This window comes from Phocoena phocoena, chromosome 7 (assembly GCF_963924675.1).
Source record: "Phocoena phocoena chromosome 7, mPhoPho1.1, whole genome shotgun sequence".
Classification (NCBI taxonomy): domain Eukaryota; kingdom Metazoa; phylum Chordata; class Mammalia; order Artiodactyla; family Phocoenidae; genus Phocoena; species Phocoena phocoena.
The window spans coordinates 17,804,638-17,825,476 of record NC_089225.1 but is presented as its reverse complement, the minus strand read 5'-3'; the positions used below and the strand labels follow the sequence as shown (position 1 = coordinate 17,825,476).

Below are 20,839 nucleotides of genomic sequence, written 5' to 3'. Positions count from 1 at the left end.
GCTTGGTCTCTATTTACGTGCTGTGTCACCAACATCAAAGTACTGAGTCCTCCATTCATTAGGCATTTAATAAACATGAGCTAAATGCCAAAGTATCATCTGTTGTGATCTATTAAACCCCAAGGCTCTTGGGAATATAAGACTCAGGAGGGCATGCTTTTGTTGGATGGGGGAATCTCAGGGCCTGAGTAGTCTCTGTAGCTGGACTGATCGTCACAGAGAGTATTCTGAGCCACCAGTGCATAGAGTCCCCGGGATGAGACGGGGGCTGCAAAGTGGGTGGGAACAGCTGAAAGCACGAAAGACAGCCCCCAAATAAATTTCAGTTAACTAATCGTTTGGCCTATACTATTAGCATAGAACTAACTTTCTTCTGACAAATGCTGCCAGTGCTTTGTTGGTTTTTAACTCTTAGGCCCTACCAACAAGCAGATATTAAGAACTGACTATAGTTAAAGAACTGACCTAGGTGATGAAGGTGATTACTAAGGTCCCTAAGGACTTCTATGAACCTTGGGAGGGAAAGGAATCGTTGCCAAATGGAGTGATGCAGAAGGTTTTGGGAAGGATCGGGGATCTGAGCCAGGCAAAGGGAGAATTAGACCAGATGGAGGTATGATCCGAAGTGTGGTTTCGGGAATGTTCTTCGTGTGTTTGGAGATTGTAAAGCCTGGTTGGCAGGAATTAGACCTTGAACATGACGTTGAAAACTTTGGATTTTATCCTGAAGTCAGAGTGGAGTTTCTGAGTGGACCAGTAATGAATTAAAGTGAGTGTTCCTGAAAGTGAGAGATGGAATGATTAAAATGGAAAAGAAGCCCATCAGTTTCCTACAACCGACTATAATGTGGGCAAACCCTGCCTGGGTCACAGCTGTCTCAACCCTCTTCCTGGTAGAGGAAACCAAGAGAAAGGGGCCACATACTGTGTATAGGCTGTGAGGTCCCGTCTGTTGCATCCTCGTTAAACTTGGAGCAGTTGAAATAATTCTAAAAAATATTTCTTCTCAATTGTGTCAGAAACTGATTGGTATAGCATTTTATTAAGCTCAGCTCTTCTATGCCGGCTGTTCAATGGCTGATATAAAACGTGTTTTTTGCGAATTATGAGCAATTTCTGTACCTCGCAGTGCCTTCTGAGTCATCAGAGGCATATTAAATTCTGTCGACTTGTATTTAAGGTTAACTGGTTTTTAATGTTATCCGTGCATAATTAGAACTTAAATGTAAGTTGTCATTTATCGCCTTTAAACCATTTTTATGTACATCATTTGAGGGCCATCTGTTATCTGTTTCTGCAGTGGAGAAAGATGAGCTTCAGAGAGCCTAAATGACTTGTCCAAGTTCACTTGGCTAATGCGTAGGAAAGTCTGGGTTCAAACCTACTTCATTTCAAGCATTTTACATCTCGGTACAAACTGGAAGCCAGTATTTAATACATCTAATGCATCCTTACTAACCAGAATACCAAGTCGTTCTAGAGCAAACAATCTCAGTGGAGTGCAGGGATTAACTCTATCTGATTTGGTGAAATGCAGTGGGTGTTCAAATACTTACGATAATGATGCCATGACCATTCATGTGGATTCAACCTTTCCCAAAGCAAATGTCTCTTGTAATGTTCCTTAAATAGGTTTAAATTATTTTTAAATTAAATATTGACAATAATGTTCATGTTTCAGTTTCCCCTTACTGGGTCTCGGACTCAGCAGCTCTTGGCTATGGAGCGTGGCTTTGTCCATTTGCTCTCATGGAATTTGCGGACAGCGTCCCTGCGCACAGCGACAGAATGATGCTGGCGGATAGAGAGAGGACGGGTGTGAAACAAGCGTGGCATGAGACGGACTGTTTGCTTTTTTCCACGGTCTGCTGATTAGACCTGCAAACCCATTCCGTGACTCCATTAGGAAAACCTGTGAAAACACAGGGGCCTCCATAAAGACGACTCTGACCTTGGCAGCGGGCGAGGGTTTTGGAGTTGAGAGAACCCAGTTCTAAACTTATGATTTGGGTCTGGGTATTTTTGGCTTCAACACTTGCTCCTGGTTAGAAGGTGAACAACAGGGGTCTAAACACTGTTCGCTCGGATGGTAAAACACATGTTCACTTTTTGCAGTGACCCTGGAAACAGAAGGGGAATTCTTATAAATCACAAAGGAAAATAAATAACTTCACTCATGGAGGGAAAGAGACAGCTTGAGAAAAGGGACTTTGGAAAAAGGCTGTCTCTAGATAGCAGTCTTGTGGTAAGTACTAAATATTCATTTACCACTATATGTTTTGGCTTAAAATGCATTATTCTTTGTGATTTCCTGAACCCTGTGCTTTCAAAACCTCTATTCCAGTTACCCCATTAACAATATCTCCCGGGATTTTTGTTTCACTTATTTTTTACAAAGTCAAAAGCCAGCAAACTATTGGAATGTTTGTATAGTGTCCTAATAGGCAAATGTCCTAATCTGTCAGCATTATATATAATTACATTAATTCCAGCTGAAGTAAACTTTAACCCATACAAAAACACTACTGTACAGCTGATACCAAATGCCAAGCTAGTATATAGTTGTTCTGTCACCCATTTATCTTAACTCTGCGGGTAAGTTGAACAAGAATTCACTGGAGTTTCAAATACTGAAGAGCGAAGAAAATCTCTGAGATCTTGGGTATGTAAATTTGTCCAATGGTCCATAAACTTTCTTTCTAAAAGTTTGAATACTGATGCACGTCATTCTTAACAATTTGGTTGGGTTTGCTTTCGTGTATGAGGATCTGGTTAGTCCAAGGAAACAGACTCCAAAAGTCACTGATTTCTGAAGGTTGGCCAGTCTTTCACAGTCTGATCTGAGATGTCTGGGGTCACCTACTCAATGATGCATCTGAACAGAGTAAAAAATCAAATGAAGCAAGTCATTCTTTACTCTTTTGGTCATCTACTCAAGTAGAAAGGTAGCTTAGTACCTTCTCTGGCATGACATTTAGGGATGTGCTTTATTCATTTGTGTCCTCCCAGCTTCGGGCCTGGAGTTGGGGTCAGAGTAGGTATCCAATAAAATATCTGTTGATTTATTAGTTGCCCTTTTCCAATTCTGCTGCTGTAGGACTTGCTCTGTCGGTGTCTAGATTAGCTAGTTACCCTGTGATTGCTGAGGCTTCACGTCACAAACTGTTCATAAATGTGAGTTTCTGGGAATTGAGAAAAGAGCTGCATTTAACTTTTGTGTCTAGTTCTTCTGTGTCCCTGTGAGCTCTGTACTGGGCAGCATACCTTCAGAGGCTAAGAACTCTTATAGGGTTTTAAGTTCTCCTCCCAGTTGGCATGCCCTCTTCTCATTTCTGAGGTCTTTCTGTCTCCAGGTACAGTGCAGTGAAAATTGTGTGTGTGTGTGTGTGTGTGTGTGTGTGTGTGTGTGTGAGTGTGTGTTTATATGTCTATACCCTTTGCAACTTCTAGGGAAACTTAGGATAAAAAGATAATTTCTCAGCCTCTCCTTCTTTTCTTTGCCAAAGGAAACACTTCTTACATATCAACCTGCCAGTAAGGTCTGTCTGATGCCTAGCTAGGCACTCATGTAGTATATATAGTAGGAGCAGCCCGAGAAAGGTTCTCTTAACACAGAAGTAGCATCCTTGCTGATTAATCCCTAAAGCCCCCAATTTGGCCTTAGGTCCCAGAGAAGATACAAAGACCCTATAAAAGCAAGCATGCTAAGCTATGGTCTTTAAGTCATTCACAGTAACGCTCATTAATAGAAGGCCTTGGATCATTCCCAGATGTCAGACAGATGAGCAGAATTTTGTTGAGGGAGCTGGTAAAGAAAAGGATACAGAGCACAGAGTGCCAGCATGCAAGGCTGGGCTGGCGCAAGGAGGGGAGGGGACGTGGATTATCACGAGGGCACTGGGCATCTGAAAATCAGAGAAGGAGATTCAATGAAATTTTTGCCATGTTTAAATTTTCCTTAAGGACAGACTTGACCGTGAGCATAAATCAAAGCCGTCATATTACCTTTGCCGGCTGAAAATCCCAAATCAAGCTTGCGTTCCCATTGGCATGTGGCTCTAGCCTGAGTCTTGTGGGGACTGTGGATCCGTTTCTTGACTTCCAGCACAAAAGAACATTGGGAAAAGGAGAACTTGTTGCTTGGTACCACCTGAGAAACGTCATCCTGTTAAATCTCCCTAAGTGATGCTTAGGAGAGTTTTTACACTAGTGAAATGTCTTCCCTGTTCACTAGAGGCAGATTGAATGTGACATCTGCATGTGCCTGTTGGGAAAATCCTGAAAAAGAATTCGTTCTCCTATGACTGGCCCAAGGTACAGGGATGCTCGAATGCTATTCATCGTTATACAGGGTAGGCCATGTGACTACGATTTTGCCTTCTGTTTTACCGTTATGTTCTGCCCTCACATAAGATGCCACTATTGGGACAATGACAGCAAGAGGATTGGTTTTTAGGGTGTGAGACCCATTGAAAGACCATAGTGAAGTTTATTGTGACTGTCAGAGAGACAGACACAAATAGGGGAAGAGATTAAAGCTGACTGGCCTGTAAAGGACTTGAACCCAAGACCTTGTCCTCCTCTTTGGCTCTGTGCCGAAACCACACAAATACCTAGGCAAGAAGCACACAGGGATGATTCTAGATCAGGGTTGCTGGGAAATACAAGGAAAAAAAAGAAAAAGAAAGAAACACTGGCACCATATCACGCACTCTTCATTCCCAACTCATTTTCTTTTTAGTTTTATTATTCGATTCGATTCTATGTTAGTTTTGTTTTTTATTTTATTTATTTATTTTTTTTTTTCTATTCTATGTTATTTTTAAATCGAAGAATCCAAATTGGGAATGGGTTATCCAGTCCCCTCACTCTGGATAAAAAGTACTTAATAATCAGCAAGTTTAAATGCTTTTCCTGAGGCTGCACAAGTAGGATACAACCAAGAGTAGAAGTGAGGTTTCTGACCCGTCACTTCAGTTCTTTGTCTTTCATTCTCTAATAAAAACCCAGTTAGAGACGATCCTTTGGAAAACTGAGCAGAGGAAAGAGAAACATACTAAGCTCTCAAGTCGACATTCCACTGCCGTAATCGTTATGACCCATATTTTTGAGAGTCAGAGGGCCCAGAGGTAATTTCCACTTTCAGATTTTGCAGGCAAAAAAACTCCTTAGAACGTACCGCAAGAATAAGGCACTATTAACTTCATTACACTTTTTATTTCACATAATCAAATCATGAAGTGTTGAGTAGCTCCCCTGCAACAGTTTTAAAAATTTTATGCTGGAGGAACCACAGAATAAAAAAGCCTCACAGTCCAAGTACTGAAAAGAAGCTCCAACTGGGGGATGTGAGTTTGTGGTCCTTGGTCACAATTTTGCTTTCAGGACGTGACACATGGGAGGGTTTGAGAGCGTGTGTGTGTGTGTGTCTGGGCGTGCGTGCACCCTAGTAACGCTGAAGTATTCTTTGATGTTGCTGATTTTTGACTTGGTGAATCATCCTTTTAAAGAAGAACGTGACAGGGGAAGTGAAACTGAAATGAAAAATATGTTTCAATGTGAGGCGTAAAGACACGGAGAGAAAGACAAGCGAGGACACGTTGGCCTCTCCCGGTAGGAGTATGCCAAGTAGCCGCGTATTCATGGAAAGTACAGTCTTCTCTCTGATAACAATAAAAATCACCCCAGAAACTGGAGCCTCTTCCTGACCCAAAACTCTTCAGCCCACCCCAGGATGCTTTCTGATCAGAAAAAGTCAGCATTTCACACTGCTTTTTTGTTTTCAGGAATCATCTCTGCAAATAGGCTGCATGTATAGCTGTTTGACACTTGTAGCTGTGCTAGCGTTTAGCTGACGAGCAGGCCAGGGAGTGAACGTTTTTCCAGCTCACATTTCAAGAGCAAAGATTCTCTTTTAATTTGGGGGGAAAATACTTTTTGCGTTCAAGCACAGATAGGAGTAACAGTTTCTCTCATGAGTGATGAATTCCATGTGGTACCCCAATCTTTTCTCCCCCACTGAAAGGAAGACAAAACAGTGGCCATATTAGATCCTCACATCTGACGGAGTGCACTTTTGACAGACTCGTGGGGAAGCCCCCTCACAGGTCCTTCAATTCATCCTTCAGCCTCTGGATGGTTTGCATCCAAATCATTAGAGTAATTAGGCCTTCCACAGGCTCACATGAACTCTGTCAATCAACAAACATCACTGAAAACCTGCTTTATATTTGAGATGCTTTAGTAGCCATGGGATGTGCTGGATAGTTGCCATTTCCCCCTCCAGATCCAGTCCATCCTTCTCTACCTGGCTGTGCACCCCTGGAGGATATACCACGTGGACCTTGTTCAAAGAATCCCTGGCCTTCTGACATCTCACTGAGTTTGGCCAATGGGCTGACCTAGAAGGCCATCTCAGGTTGGGAGGAAAGAGAAGTCGAGGTCATCGTTTTCCTGCTCTCTCCCTGCCTGGCTGTGGACCACAGTGACTGGACTACTCTGCCTAGGGCCACAGCTTTAGTTGGGCAGCTGTCTCCCACTACTTTAGCTGCAATTACAACCACAGCTCTCTGTGTTGTGGCACCTTCTCTCTCCCCAGGCCCCTTCAGGCTTTTTGGTAGTAACGACTCCTGGGTGTTGCCAGCCCATCTCATGCTGGTTTGCTTTAGGTCTGCCCACACTCGAATCAACAGTGCCTTTACCAAAATCTCCTCAATTAAGTGGTTTGAGTGTGTCATCTTTTTCCTGCAGGGTGACCCTGACTGATATGAGGAAATATTCCTTCTCAAAGTGTTTACAGTTTATTTGTAGAAGCTGATCTAATAAGCAGGAAAAATAACAGAACATGGAGAAGGTACACAGGTGTGACATTGACAGTGACAGGACTTGAGATCATTCTGGGAGGATGTAAGGAGGCACCATGCAGTAGCTGTTGTTAGATCTGTGCTTTGAAGCAATGGTGAGAATTCGATAGGTAAAGATTGGGATAGAAGAGAAGGACTTCCCCGGGGGTCCAGTGGTTAAGACCCCACGCTTCCAGTGCATGGGGCACGGGTTCAATCCCTGGTTGGGGAACTCAGATCCCACATGCTGCATGGCACGGCCAAAAAATAAAAATAAATTTTAAAAAAAAAGAAGAAAGGCAACCCAAGGAGATTGTCCTAAACCCCTTGGTGACAACTCATTTCATTGCTGAATTATTTTTTTCCCAGGAAAACTTCTTCCTTATATCAAATTGTGATGGTTAATTTTATATGTCAACTCAACTGGGCTAAGGGATACCCAGATAGCTGGCAAAACATTATTTCTGGGTGTGTCTGTGCGGATGCTTCCAGAAGAGATTAGCATTTGCATTGGTAGGCTGAACAAAGAAGACTGCCTTAACCAGTGTGGGTGGGTATCTGATCTGCTGAAGGCCTGCACAGAACAAAAAAGCAGAGGATGGGCGAATTTGCTCTCTGCACGAGCTGGGACATCCACTTTCTCTGTCCTCAGACATGGCTGCTCCATGGCTGTTCTACAGGCTTTGGACTCAGACCTGTATCATTGGCTCCCTCATTCCCAAGCCTTGGGGTTTGGAGTCAACTATACCATCAGTTTTCCTGGGCCTCCAGCTCCCAGACAGCTATGGGACTTCTCAGCCTCCGTAATCACAAGAACATTCTCTCATAATAAATCTCTTTATTTACACACACACACACACACACATACGCACAGACAGAGCCCTGACTGACACGCAAATTTAAACTTCCGTTGTTTTATCTTCAGTTATTCCGTCCCCCCAACCCCGCCACCCTGTTTAGTGACTGGAAGTTATTCAAAGCAGGTGTCAGCAATCTCTGTAAAAGGCCACAGAGTGAAGAGTTGAGGCTTTGCAGGCTCAATGAGCAGTCACAACAACTCAACTCTATGGTCGTAGGGGAGAGAGGACACAGACAAGACAGGGACCAGTGGGTGGGGCTTATATGCCAATAAAACTTTATTTACAAAGACAGCAGCAGGCTGGATTCTGAGGGCTATCTGAACACATTAGAGAAATGGGAAGCTTGAGGGTCCGTGTTGGCTTTTCCTGAGTGCTAACTGTCTGAGTAGTTATTTGTGTTTACCCTCAGGACAGATAGTACCCCGAGGCAGGCAAAGAGGCGGGTTGAGGCGTCATGCAAAGATGCAGGTTCTCAAGAAGTTGAGGAAAGGGAAAGGTTTTAGAAAGGTCCAAACTCGCTGAGACTTTTTCTAAACGCAAAGTATGGGCATGGCTAGTGTTGTTCACAGCAGCCATTGGATTGTGAGTACTCAGGAAAATATCTGTATCTTGTAAATGCTCCAGGCATTTCTGTAGCTACCCCGACCTTGTTGGTGCTATAGTTAGATTACCCTTCACCAGAGGGATGCTGTGCAGAAACTACCAGGTTGCTGGAGAAGGTTTCTAGCTACTCAGATCCCAGCTACCTTTGACCCCTTCTACTAAGGGAAGCATATGTAAAGTAGGGTTTACTCAGTGCCTCTGACCGCTGGGCAAAGACCAAGCTGCCCTCTGGGAAGCCTGACATTTGTTCTCTGATGTCAAGATTGTTTGAGATTTCCCAAATGATCATCAAGTGGAAGAGGGTCAAGGAATGAGAGCAAGCTTTTTATTTCCCGACTGCTTCATTCCCCCTAAAAAAAGGACAGTTCTCTTAGCCATCTCCTAGATGTCCTAAGAACAGACCCTGCACCAGAGCCAGATGTTGGAAGGTGTGGTGATGTCTGAGGATCCAACCAAGGCCTCTTTTTAAGGAAAAAGCAACAGTAGAGAACAGGCCAGCTTCGGTCTGGGCTAGTAACCTTTCTAAAGTAGTATGCTGAATCTTTGACTGTTCCCTTTGAAAGCGAGCAGTGGTAGAGCTTAAGAAGTGTAATATCCTTACATGGATAGTTACCCAGTGAATCTGCCCACCAGCCTAGCTGAGTCCATCATGGAGGAGGATGCCAGAGAAGTGCCCTGTCCAGCTGCCCTCCAGCAGCACAGATCCTTGGGGACTATGGATAGATTTGGGGCAGATGAGCTGGGGGAAGACAGGGGAGGCTTGGCCAGGTGGGCACAGCCCACAACACTAGGTGGCTAAGCATTGTAGAGGGGCTCCGGACAAACAGAAAGAGATCAGAACCCAGCAAGGACAACGCTGGGAGGGAAATTAGAGATTTGAGCAATGCTGCTGCTGAGGATGGAGTCTGAATGGAGAATAGGACAGAGGGGCAGCTGTAGAATATGCCCAGCTGGTGGGCCTGCATTGTAGAGGGGCTCCGGACAAACAGAAAGAGATCAGAACCCAGCAAGGACAACGCTGGGAGGGAGATTAGAGATTTGAGCAATGCTGCTGCTGAGGATGGAGTCTGAATGGAGAATAGGACAGAGGGGCAGCTGTAGAATATGCCCAGGTGGTGGGCCTGCAGTGTAGAGGGGCTCCGGACTAACAGAAAGAGATCAGAACCCAGCAAGGACAACGCTGGGAGGGAGATTAGAGATTTGAGCAATGCTGCTGCTGAGGATGGAGTCTGAATGGAGAATAGGACAGAGGGGCAGCTGTAGAATATGCCCAGGTGGTGGGCCTGCATTGTAGAGGGGCTCCGGACAAACAGAAAGAGATCAGAACCCAGCAAGGACAACGCTGGGAGGGAGATTAGAGATTTGAGCAATGCTGCTGCTGAGGATGGAGTCTGAATGGAGAATAGGACAGAGGGGCAGCTGTAGAATATGCCCAGGTGGTGGGCCTGCAGTGTAGAGGGGCTCCGGACAAACAGAAAGAGATCAGAACCCAGCAAGGACAACGCTGGGAGGGAGATTAGAGATTTGAGCAATGCTGCTGCTGAGGATGGAGTCTGAATGGAGAATAGGACAGAGGGGCAGCTGTAGAATATGCCCAGGTGGTGGGCCTGCAGTGTAGAGGGGCTCCGGACAAACAGAAAGAGATCAGAACCCAGCAAGGACGACGCTGGGAGGGAGATTAGAGATTTGAGCAATGCTGCTGCTGAGGATGGAGTCTGGATGGAGAATAGGACAGAGGGGCAGCTGTAGAATATGCCCAGGTGGTGGGCCTGCAGTGTAGAGGGGCTCCGGACAAACAGAAAGAGATCAGAACCCAGCAAGGACAACGCTGGGAGGGAGATTAGAGATTTGAGCAATGCTGCTGCTGAGGATGGAGTCTGAATGGAGAATAGGACAGAGGGGCAGCTGTAGAATATGCCCAGGTGGTGGGCCTGCAGTGTAGAGGGGCTCCGGACTAACAGAAAGAGATCAGAACCCAGCAAGGACAACGCTGGGAGGGAGATTAGTGATTTGAGCAATGCTGCTGCTGAGGATGGAGTCTGAATGGAGAATAGGACAGAGGGGCAGCTGTAGAATATGCCCAGGTGGTGGGCCTGCATTGTAGAGGGGCTCCGGACAAACAGAAAGAGATCAGAACCCAGCAAGGACAACGCTGGGAGGGAGATTAGAGATTTGAGCAATGCTGCTGCTGAGGATGGAGTCTGAATGGAGAATAGGACAGAGGGGCAGCTGTAGAATATGCCCAGGTGGTGGGCCTGCATTGTAGAGGGGCTCCGGACAAACAGAAAGAGATCAGAACCCAGCAAGGACAACGCTGGGAGGGAGATTAGAGATTTGAGCAATGCTGCTGCTGAGGATGGAGTCTGAATGGAGAATAGGACAGAGGGGCAGCTGTAGAATATGCCCAGGTGGTGGGCCTGCAGTGTGTCAGCAGTGGGGCTGGCTGAGTCGAACACAGAAGCCACCTTAGCAGACAGTGTTCAGGCAGAGAATCACGCATCGAATGTCGACCAGGAGGGCTTCCTTCCCTTAGTGATAATAGCGGCAGTTTTTTGAGGCTTACTCTGTGCCAGGCACTCCGCTCAGTGCTTTAGGTGGAAACTGTCATTTAATACTCAGGACAACCCTTTAAGGTAAGAAGTCTAATTATTCCTGTTTACAAATGAGAAATCAGAAGCTTAATAAGCTCATCAACTTCCTCAAGGCTATAGGACTGCAAAGGGAATTAGAGTGAGTGATGGAGTTGGGATTTCGACTCAGGTGTGTCTACCTCTAGACTACACTGTGCTGTACAGCTTGGAAGCAGAAAGCCTTTTTTGCCAGTGACTGGGAGTTCCTCACATGATGCCTCCCCAACCTTAAAGAGCCCCAGCCTCAACAGGGCTAGAGGTTTACATGTCCTTTAGCACATCTGCCATATTTCTGCCTCCTGGTATCAGAAGCCTGATTTTGACAAAAGAATTGTCAAAGGGGCAGAGGTTGGAGGGGGAGGGTTATAAAGAATAAGAAATGCATGTGTCAAAACTTGGTCTAGGCTTAATTTCTCGTCTTGTGCTTTTTCAGATTAACTGGGTCTTGGAACCAACTTCTATAGAGATTAAAATTTATTTTATATGTATATCTATATATAGATATATATATAAATGTGATATATACGTATATAATACGATATATACATATCTATAATATCATAGATCTGTAATTTAATATTTTAGCCATATAAGGACTGATTGTGGTGTGACATGTACGAACCAAGGTGGAATTATTGATTAGGATGGCAGTAGAGTAGGGAGGAACTGGTGAATGATGGGGCACCTCCAAATATAGCACCCCCAGTATGCAACAGGCTTTATAACTTGAGTGATGATCCTATCAAATGGCTGTACCTTCTTTTGACTGGGCCACTGGCTGATGGAGATGGTTAGGGAGCCGGCATCATTTCCCATGAGGAGATTCCCAAAATATGTCATTTGTTTACCCACCCTCTGCAATTGGTGCTCCTTCATCTGACGCTGCCCAAAGCGTATTATGGTGATGGCTCCCCCTGAATGAGTCTTCTCTCCCTTCTTATTTCCTTTCTCTAATCACTGAAAATCAGGCAGACTGCCATCGTAATGGTATCTTTCCAAGTTCTTATTAAAATGTCCTTTCCTGAGTTGCCGTAATACTCACTGCTGACCTTTATCTCTGCATTTACCACTTGGGCACATGCCTGTCTACTGTAGAACCTCAACCGAGGCACTACTGACGTTCTGGGGCCTGTATTTCTTTGCTGTGGTGGCTGTCCTGTGCTTTGTAGGATGTGTAGCAGCATCCGTGGACTCTACCTACTAGATGCCAATAGCTCTCCTCCTTTAGTTGTGATGACCAAAATTGTCTCCAGATTGTCTGGCTGATTGTCTGGCTGATTGTCCCCTGGGGAGCACAGTCAATCCCGACTGAACTGAACTGCAAGCTCCTTGAAGATAAGAGAGCACTGTTATACTCACATTTGCATCCCTAAAGTCTGACACGTAGAAAACACTCCGTGAAATGAATGAATGAGTGAATGTACCAGTGAGAAGCAGTTCACGGGCAAGCAGCCACCAGAGGGAGACACTGGATATGGGGGAAGATGGAACTACCTGGAGAAGGCACTGAGTGCTGGTTGAGAAGGTTGGGAGAGTAGATGACACCCTGCTTTTCTGGTTTGCCCCGGGATGTGTCTAATGTGTGTGTAAAGTTTTTATTATTATGCATCAGAGACTTTTAACTTGGTAGCTGGGCCCTCTTGAGTCCCAAGGTACTTGATAGGGCAAATTTATGAGAAGATTGCAGAGGTTTAAATTCTCTGAAATGTATTAGATTTTATGTGTATATGCATATGTGTATTTTTCTGGGGAGCAGGTCCACAGGTATAATCAGATTCTCAAAGACATCTGACTCAAGAATGGTTAAGTGGCTCCACCTGCCATTAATCTAGCAAGTCTGGTCCATAGCACCTGCACACAGATGGCATCCCTTGCCCAGGTCACAGAGCAGGATCTCAGCAGCCCCTGATTCCATCACCTGTGCTCAGCTGCTGCCATGAGTGCTGCCTGCCTGCCTCGGAGATAGCTCTGTGCCTACGTAGCGTCTCAGAGATCACTAAATCAAAACGGGAAACGTTTTGAAAGGCTTTGCAAATGCTGTGTTATGGGTAGATGATGAAATAATACTGCCTCTACAGAAGAAATAAGTACAAATGAGGAAAAACATTTGCTGAGCATGTTCTGTGTTGTTTTAGGGATCAGAGATCTGCTTGTCATTCTCCTGGTATCTCACCGTCTTTCAATAATGGGAGTCATCAGATCATACAAGTTTCCATGGCAACTGAGTTTTCTGCATCTTCCTCTGGTAGCCTAGGATCGTTGCCGCGGTGAACTCTTGAGTGCTTTGTCCATAACAAGAGGTAGCGCTTTCATCAATCTCCTTAGAAGCAGGTCCTCAAACCCAAAAGGTAGCTGGGTATCCTCTCTGATAGGTGCTTGCTTTCCTTTCCAGAGTTTCTAATGGATCACCCCAGGAATTGAGCACCTGCTAGGTTTGAAGCACGGTGGGGTGAGTGCTAAGAACGCAAGGCATGGTTTCTGCTTTTTTTTTTTTCTGCTTAAAAAATCTAATCACATATACAGAAATCATAGTAATACCAGCAGTGATGGGATTTAGGAAGAAGAGGTTACTCTCTGGCTATATTGATCAGGGCGGACTTACCAAGGAGGAGAGCTTTCATATCCCCCTCTAGGAAGTTGGTCCAGATTAATCTATGGTGTCTCTGAGTGCCTGGAAGCAGAAATTTATTGAGAGAGCCACAGTGTCTTAAAAGAACAATAGAACTCCAAGGCGCCTGGGAGGAACTGCCGAGACCCTAAGAAAGTGCTGTTGTGATCCTGAATTTCCATCTTAACTTTCCTTTTGCCCCCTCTAGCCACCCGTCCCCACCCTTCTATTAATATTCTCTTACCCGTACATCCTGGTGCCAGGCAAAATGCACCTCACAGATAAATCACGTTTATTTTCCTTTCTTCGCATTCATTTATCAGTGTGTGTTATACCAACTATGTATATATTAGCTGTATTTCAGCAGCTTAACTGTCTCACACTGATTTACCACCCTGTACTCTAGTTCATTGTTATCAACTAATATTTATTAAGCATCCACAGGGCTCATGGCTATGAATTTGGCAGCCTTTTCATTACTTTCTCTTGCATCGCCGTGTTCCACTGACTTGGCTCAGCTAGGCCAGTGTTTATCATCTTCCTGCCAGTTTTCTATTCATATGACAGTGCTCGTATTCATCCCAATTTCAATTAATATTTCAAGAGCAAATCCAGGAGCCATCATATTAAAACGCTTCACTTAATACCAGACGCACTGCCTCGACTCTGTCCCTCTCACGTACGAATTTTGCAGTTTTCACCTAACACAGAATCCCATTTGTCTGGGCTGCTCTCTACAAGCCCAAACAGTGGTTCCTTCTGGTTCCTTTGCATTCCAGGCAGCTCCAGATGTTTCCTCCTCATAAATTTCAGTCCCTTAACTAGGCTTAATGGATCATAATTGTCCATTTCCAAAGATGCCTCTGAGGTTTGCTTGCCTTCTGTCTTTCAGCACCTTTTTGGTTCTTAGTTAGAAGCAGTTGTCTTCGGCTTGGTAGGTTTCCTAATACAGTTAATCCATTGACTGCTCTCACGCATGTGTTGAGGGAAATAAAATCATTTGGTCTAGTGAATTCTGGGATCCATCTGTCAGAGCCAGCAATAAGCAGGCTCAGGGGCTGTTGGCCTTTCTGTGAGGCAGAGCTGTGGTCAGAGGCCTGCCACCCCTGGAGACGGTGAGGCCTCGAAGGCTGGCAGGAATCGGCGTGGGTGGGTACAACGCTGAGCTGACGTCCTTGAAGGCACCGACTAGATACGACTGGGACGCAGCTAGAGCTGACTGTCCTTCCTTCCTCCCTGGATGGAATCCTAGCTAGATGGTGGTGGGAGGAGCTATTTGGAGATCTCCTGGGCCAAGCTTGCCGTTCTACGGAACGTCTGACCTCATTCCTGTTTGGCGGGGTCCAGCAAGGAGGAAGTGAGGGTAACTCACTCACGTGGTTGGTGTTGGGCAGCACCCCGCAGGCCTGTGAGGTCTGTACTCGCCCAGCTTCAAGACCGAGGAAAGAGCCTGGAGTCAGCAACAGAGACATCAGTGGTTTAACAGATGGGGGAGTTTTTACACGTCTGAAGCGACACCCTACCCTGTGCAGTGCATGCCTGGCGGCAGTCTTAGCTCCTAGGGTGGGGAGGGGAGATTACCAGTTATAGGGGAATTGATGTCATGTGGGCTCATTAGTTACCAGGGAAACAAGGAGAGGGGCACGCCCCTCACCGCCCCTTTGATAAGAACAGTTGCTAGCTGGGGCCTGGCGCAAGTATGCAGGAAGGTCAGTCACGTGAGACCAAGAGAACAGCCATCTTGAGTGGCCTGACCATACAGTTAACACTTGTCATCCTCTTAGGAGGACCTGAATAAGTGTCCACAGTTTTGCCTACAAAGACGTTTCAACCACAATCCTGCTTCCTTACTTACTACATCCATCGAGGTTCTAGAAGGAAACAGATGGCACATGGAGCCACATGACGGAGGAGAGTTTAGTAAAGAGCCTTTTTACCAAGGGGTGATGGCATGCAGGGAACTTACGTGACCGTAGTGCAGCACCCGAGGTTAGAAGCAAGCGGGGAGCCATTACCATGCTAGGCCTGGAAGGGCAGGGGAGAGGAGGTGGTGACCAGAGGACCATGTGGCCACAGGGAGGGAGGCACTTGGCAGGAGATGTCACCTTGGATGGAAGGACGCAGACAACCAGCGGGGAGGGGGTCAGCACCAGGGCGTGAAAACTCCCACCGTGGTCCCCTCCCACTCTCCAGGCTCCTGCTGGCACCTCCCATTTGTCGAACCCAGTTGGAAACCGGAGAGAAAGGGGACCCTCAGAGCACTGGGGCCCAGAGCAAGGTAGAGAAGGGTGGGGAGTGGGTGTGTAGGGGCCGACAGGATGTATTCAGTGTACGTATCGTGTGTGATAGATGCCCCCCCCTCAGTCCCTCTCTTCTGACATTTCTGGTATGAGAAGATAACGCTATCCTAAGTCAGACTAGTTTATTATCGGTATATTGTTAGAAATGGGTCCCTGCCTGTTACTTTCTAGTCAGATTCGCCAACTTGGTTTGACCTGAACATTATGATGTCACACCTTCAGAAGACAAGTTGCATGTGGCCAGGAGCGCGGTCTTCTCTGCCAGGGTCCTGATAAAAATGCCCGGTGCGGGGCTATGTACGTGTTGTCCGGAGTACAAGGCATGCGGTATAGTGGCTTAATCACTGCATCAGAACTTGAAGTCTGTAGGCTTGAACTTGAGGTGACCCCTTTAGTAGATGTGTGGCCTTCGGCAAGTCTTTGAAACTCTCTGAATCTCTGTGTGCTCAATAGTGGGGTTGCCATGAAGCCAAAGGAAAATAAAGAACAAGAGGTTATCATGTTAAGTGAAGTCAGACAGAGAAACACAGATATCATGCGATCTCGCTTATCAGTGAATCTAAAAAACGATACAAATGAACTTATTTACAAAACAGTAATTGACTCACAGACATAGAAAACAACCTTACGGTCACCAAAGGGGAAAGCGGGGAGAGGGATAAATTAGGAGTTTGGGATTAACATATACCCACGACTATATGTAAAGTAGATAAACAACAAGGACTTACTGTACAACACAGGGAACTCTACTCAGTATCTTGTAATAACCTATAATGGAAAAGAATCTGAAAAAGAATATGTATTTTATACATATATATATATATGCATGTGTGTGTATATATATATATAAAAAACCGGATCAGTTTGCTGTACACTTGAAACTAACACAACATTGTGAATTAACTATACTTCAATTAAAAAAAATAGTGATGAAAAGAGTCAGTCTGTGACTCCACATAATTTATGTGCATAATAAAGTCGCCATTGACACTGAAAAAAAAAAAGAACAAGAGGTTGCTCTGGCGGTGGTAGGACTCTATGCAAATGAAAGATCTTGCTGTTCCGGCCCCGGTGCAGCTCCTACCTGCTAAACTTCAGCTGATCAAACATATACGCCGCAGTGGCAGCTTCAGGAAGAAGCATGCTCTCAGAGCCCCCTGTGTACAGAGTACTACTGTTAAAGGGTACAGGGGAACCGGAGGCCGTGCGATGTAGTGGAAAGAGCATGGGCGGGCTGGAGAATCAGTCCGAAGCGGATGGGAATCTCAACCTGCCCAGTTCACCAGCCTGGCCTGTGTCAGCTTGGCCATGCTGCTTACCTCCTCTGAGCCTCTGTGCTCTCATCCATAGGCAGAGGTGCTAATCTCCTCCTGGAAGGAGGAGAATGTTAGGAGCATGAACGGAAAGGATTCGCGGAGAGCACACGGCACAGTGGGTGGCGTGCGGTCTCCTCTGTGCCGAAAATATGCAGAGCTGGCTGATGCGGGGCCTCCAGATGGCAGCTTCTTTGTCTGCAGATGGAAGGGGGCATTCAGAAAAGATGTTTTTTTAATGTGTGGTTTGCATATATTCATATATGATGTGTAAAAACTGAATGGTGTCTCCATGATGGTATCAGCCAGAAATGCTCACCCAGGTGTTAACCACAGGTTGTACCTGACCAAACCTTGGATTCCTTTCTTCTTCCTGCAGTGGCTGGGTCCGTAGGCCCCTGTTAATGAGCTGTACTCCAGACCTTCTTATATGGAGCGTTATATTTTTTCTGGGACTTTTGGCCTACTGCTGTCACCCTTGAAACCCAGCCAATGTCTATTTATAACAGGCATTTATTCGAAAGGCTTCCAGAGGTGCCCACAGTCTTCCAAGCAAGTGTACAATGACCCCCTGTGCACAGGGGCCGGCTGGCTCTTGGGCCCCAGGCTGGAGGACCGGGCCCCCGAGCCTCCTTTGTTTGCCTGATGCCTTCAGTTGCTCTGAGCTGTGCCAGCTCAGAGCAGTGGGAGATGAGATTTGGGGAGGGGGCTGGGGATCATTTCCCATGTGACTCCCTCTCTTTACTTCGATGGGGGAAGAAAGACTCGGAGGGGTCGAAGCGGGAAAGATTTTCCACGACATAAAGAGAACGCAAAAGGAAACAGGGGCCCAGTGGCCACTTGCCAGGTCCCAGGAATGCGCCAGCCCTGGGAATTGGCCCCTGGCCAGCCTCCTCAGGGGCTGCTGACTTGGGAAAACTGGCTCCCTGGCCTCTGCCAAGAATGCAGACAATGGCCTTTTGGATATTTCACTTTTGAAAGTTAGGCTTTTGTTTTATTATCACCAAAGGTAACATTCATTGGGCACCTACGTATTCCTGCCAACAGATAAAATGCATGATTGGAAGTCAGTGTAACTTAAACCGAGCAGAAACACCAGGGTCCTCATATAATGTTTACAGCCTGCTTCTAATAAGGGCCTTATCCTTTGCTCGGCTACGTTGCTACCTTAAACGTGAGTGCTGAGTGGTACTGCAATTCTAGAATTAAAATTCGTTTGTAAGTGCTCAAGTGAGCTGTATTATGTCACTTGAAAGCACTGACATAAATGGAATCAGCTTGTACAATTGTCGTTGGGTTGAGAAAAGATTTTGAGAGAATGAAGCACAGAACCAGTGTGTTCTGATGGAGGGAAAGAGGCCAGGATCCAGCCACTGGTTTAGGATAGAGTAGCTCTGTCATACAGGATACTGAATTCTGCGATGGAAAGAGGGGGACCAATTACACACTCCGCTCAATGTGTCATCACATTGTGTGAAACGTTACGGAAAAATCAGACGACCTTAAAATATTCCACGTGGTTTTTAGTTTCTATTTGAATTAGTGGCATTGATAATAATAATCATAGCGACTAACATTACAGAGCATTTACAATATCCTGGGTGCTGGACTTAATTATTTTATTTATGTTAGCTCACTTAATTTTCACAACAATGCTACAGGGAGGGACTATAACTTCCCCATTGTACAGATGAAGGAACAGGTTTAGAAATTAAATGACTGCTCTCTAAGATCACTCGACTAGTAAACACCAAGGTCAGTCTTACCAAAAACCTCATGCTCCTAATACCTGCACCATCCACGTGTATCTTGGATGCATTTCAAAGTTGAGAGGCGTGTGCCTCTCTGGCTTTGATTGGGGGCCTTCTGGTTTCCCTTTCCCATGGTGATGGGGTGGGTTATTCCCAGGATGCCGTCTTCTGGAGGATTCTGTGCTGTAGCTTCAACAGCCATTTGACAGTGGTTCTTTTCAAAGCAGTTTCCCCGTTGGCTTGGAGGCCTTTACTTCAGATATCACTGTGGCCTCCCTCATGTTGAGAAACCTTCCTCCACATTGTGATGAGAGGTCCTACCAGGTTTCTGAACAATGGGGAAGATGGAGCAAGCTGCTCTGAAGAAGTTCCAGGAACTTTACCCCTTTGCAAAGGAGGCCCGCACACCTTGATTTAAGAAAGTTCTATTTATGTGAATCCAGATTTACACAAAAGACACATCAGGGGTTGCTTCTCTCCTCTTTCTACAGAGATTCCTCACAGAACAAAGGACGCCCCAGAAAGTTTCTTTAAATAGACTTTAATGCATTTTAAATTGAATTGAATTTCCAAAATTCAATTTGTGGTAGTAGTTTCCCATGGAGCTAAATGCCTAGCATCAGACCTTTTTTTTTTTTCCTACGATGGAAAACAGATCATAGATGGTATTTGGGATTGGAGCTCTTTCCCCAGGAGCCCTGAAGGGGCTGGAGAGCCTGTCCTTGTGCACAGAGGGAGTTTTCACTCAGGGGAAGAAGAGGAAAGTCACCCCCAGGACACCCAGCCTCGGCTTCTCCCTGTCAGAGTCTTTCTTCCTTTCTTCACTCTCTGTAGCTCCAGTGGGGCTCATGGGCTGTGCGCTCGGTCATAACGAATGCGTGGTTTCCTACAGTTGATCCAAGCGACTCAGACATCCTCACAACCCTCCTGCATGTTTGTGAAAGACGTTTCTGGCATGTGTGTCTATAAAAGTTCTTCCCTCCTTGCAAATTATATCCGTTAAACATTATTTTTACGCATACCATGGAGCCTAATCCTCTGAGTAAATGAAAGAGAAAGTAGAAAGGGGAGACATCAGCCTAGATGTAGATTCTGACTCATTGGTGATGTGCGAGGCACTGCACTGATCCAGTTTACATATTTTAATGAATCCTTTATTCAACAAATATTTATTGTGCTTGATTCTTCAAGGAATTCTGTGGTTAAACAAGACTGATACCGGCCTTCTCTTACAGAGCTTACGTTCCAATAAGTTCTCCAACAGCCCGGGAAGAAGGTATTATGCTTCCCATTTTAGAGATGTGGAAACTGAGGCTCAGGAAGGTTAAATCACTTGCCCCAAATCACACAAGTTAGTAAGAGTCAGCACTTCATTTCAGAACCAGAACTGAGTCCAATTGAAAGCCAGTTGCTTGGTTTTTCTCTACCCTGTACTATTTGCAGCACTTAATTGGATCAAATATAGTTCACATCTATATTTCTTTGATAATTGGAGATTATCTGGAAATCAACAACCAAAAGAACCCTGGTTTTAAATGAGGAATTAACTAGGATGAGTCTTAGTATAATAGGAGCCAAAAGATAAGTTAATCCTTTTTCCTATATGGTTACCATATCCCCAGTGGGAAATTGGAAAAGTATGCACAGTGGTTACTAGTGAAAGCACAGCCTTGCAAGTCACACATTTGGAATTGAAAGTCCTTCACCCAGAGAGGATCAACTGCCCTTGTGCAGGGCCTCTTTAGAAAGAAAAAGGGGACAGGGGGCTTCCCTGGTGGCGCAGTGGCTGAGAGTCCGCCTGCCAATGCAAGGGACACGGGTTCGTGCCCCGGTCCGGGAAGATCCCACATGCCGCGGAGCGGCTGGGCCTGTGAGCCGTGGCCACTGAGCCCTGCGCGTCCGGAGCCTGTGCTCCGCAACGGGAGAGGTCAC

The 20,839-nt window shown here is 45.7% G+C and overlaps 1 protein-coding gene across 1 annotated transcript in view; it reads left to right on the top strand.

The window, feature by feature from the left end:
* The first annotated feature begins 2,176 nt into the window (after positions 1-2,176).
* NCKAP5 (NCK associated protein 5) overlaps positions 2,177-20,839 on the top strand; it is a 906,625-nt gene continuing 887,962 nt past the window's right edge. Inside the window, exon 1 of the mRNA XM_065880133.1 lies at positions 2,177-2,245. Coding sequence (XP_065736205.1) covers positions 2,177-2,245 — 69 coding nt within the window. The remainder of the gene's footprint in view (positions 2,246-20,839) is intronic.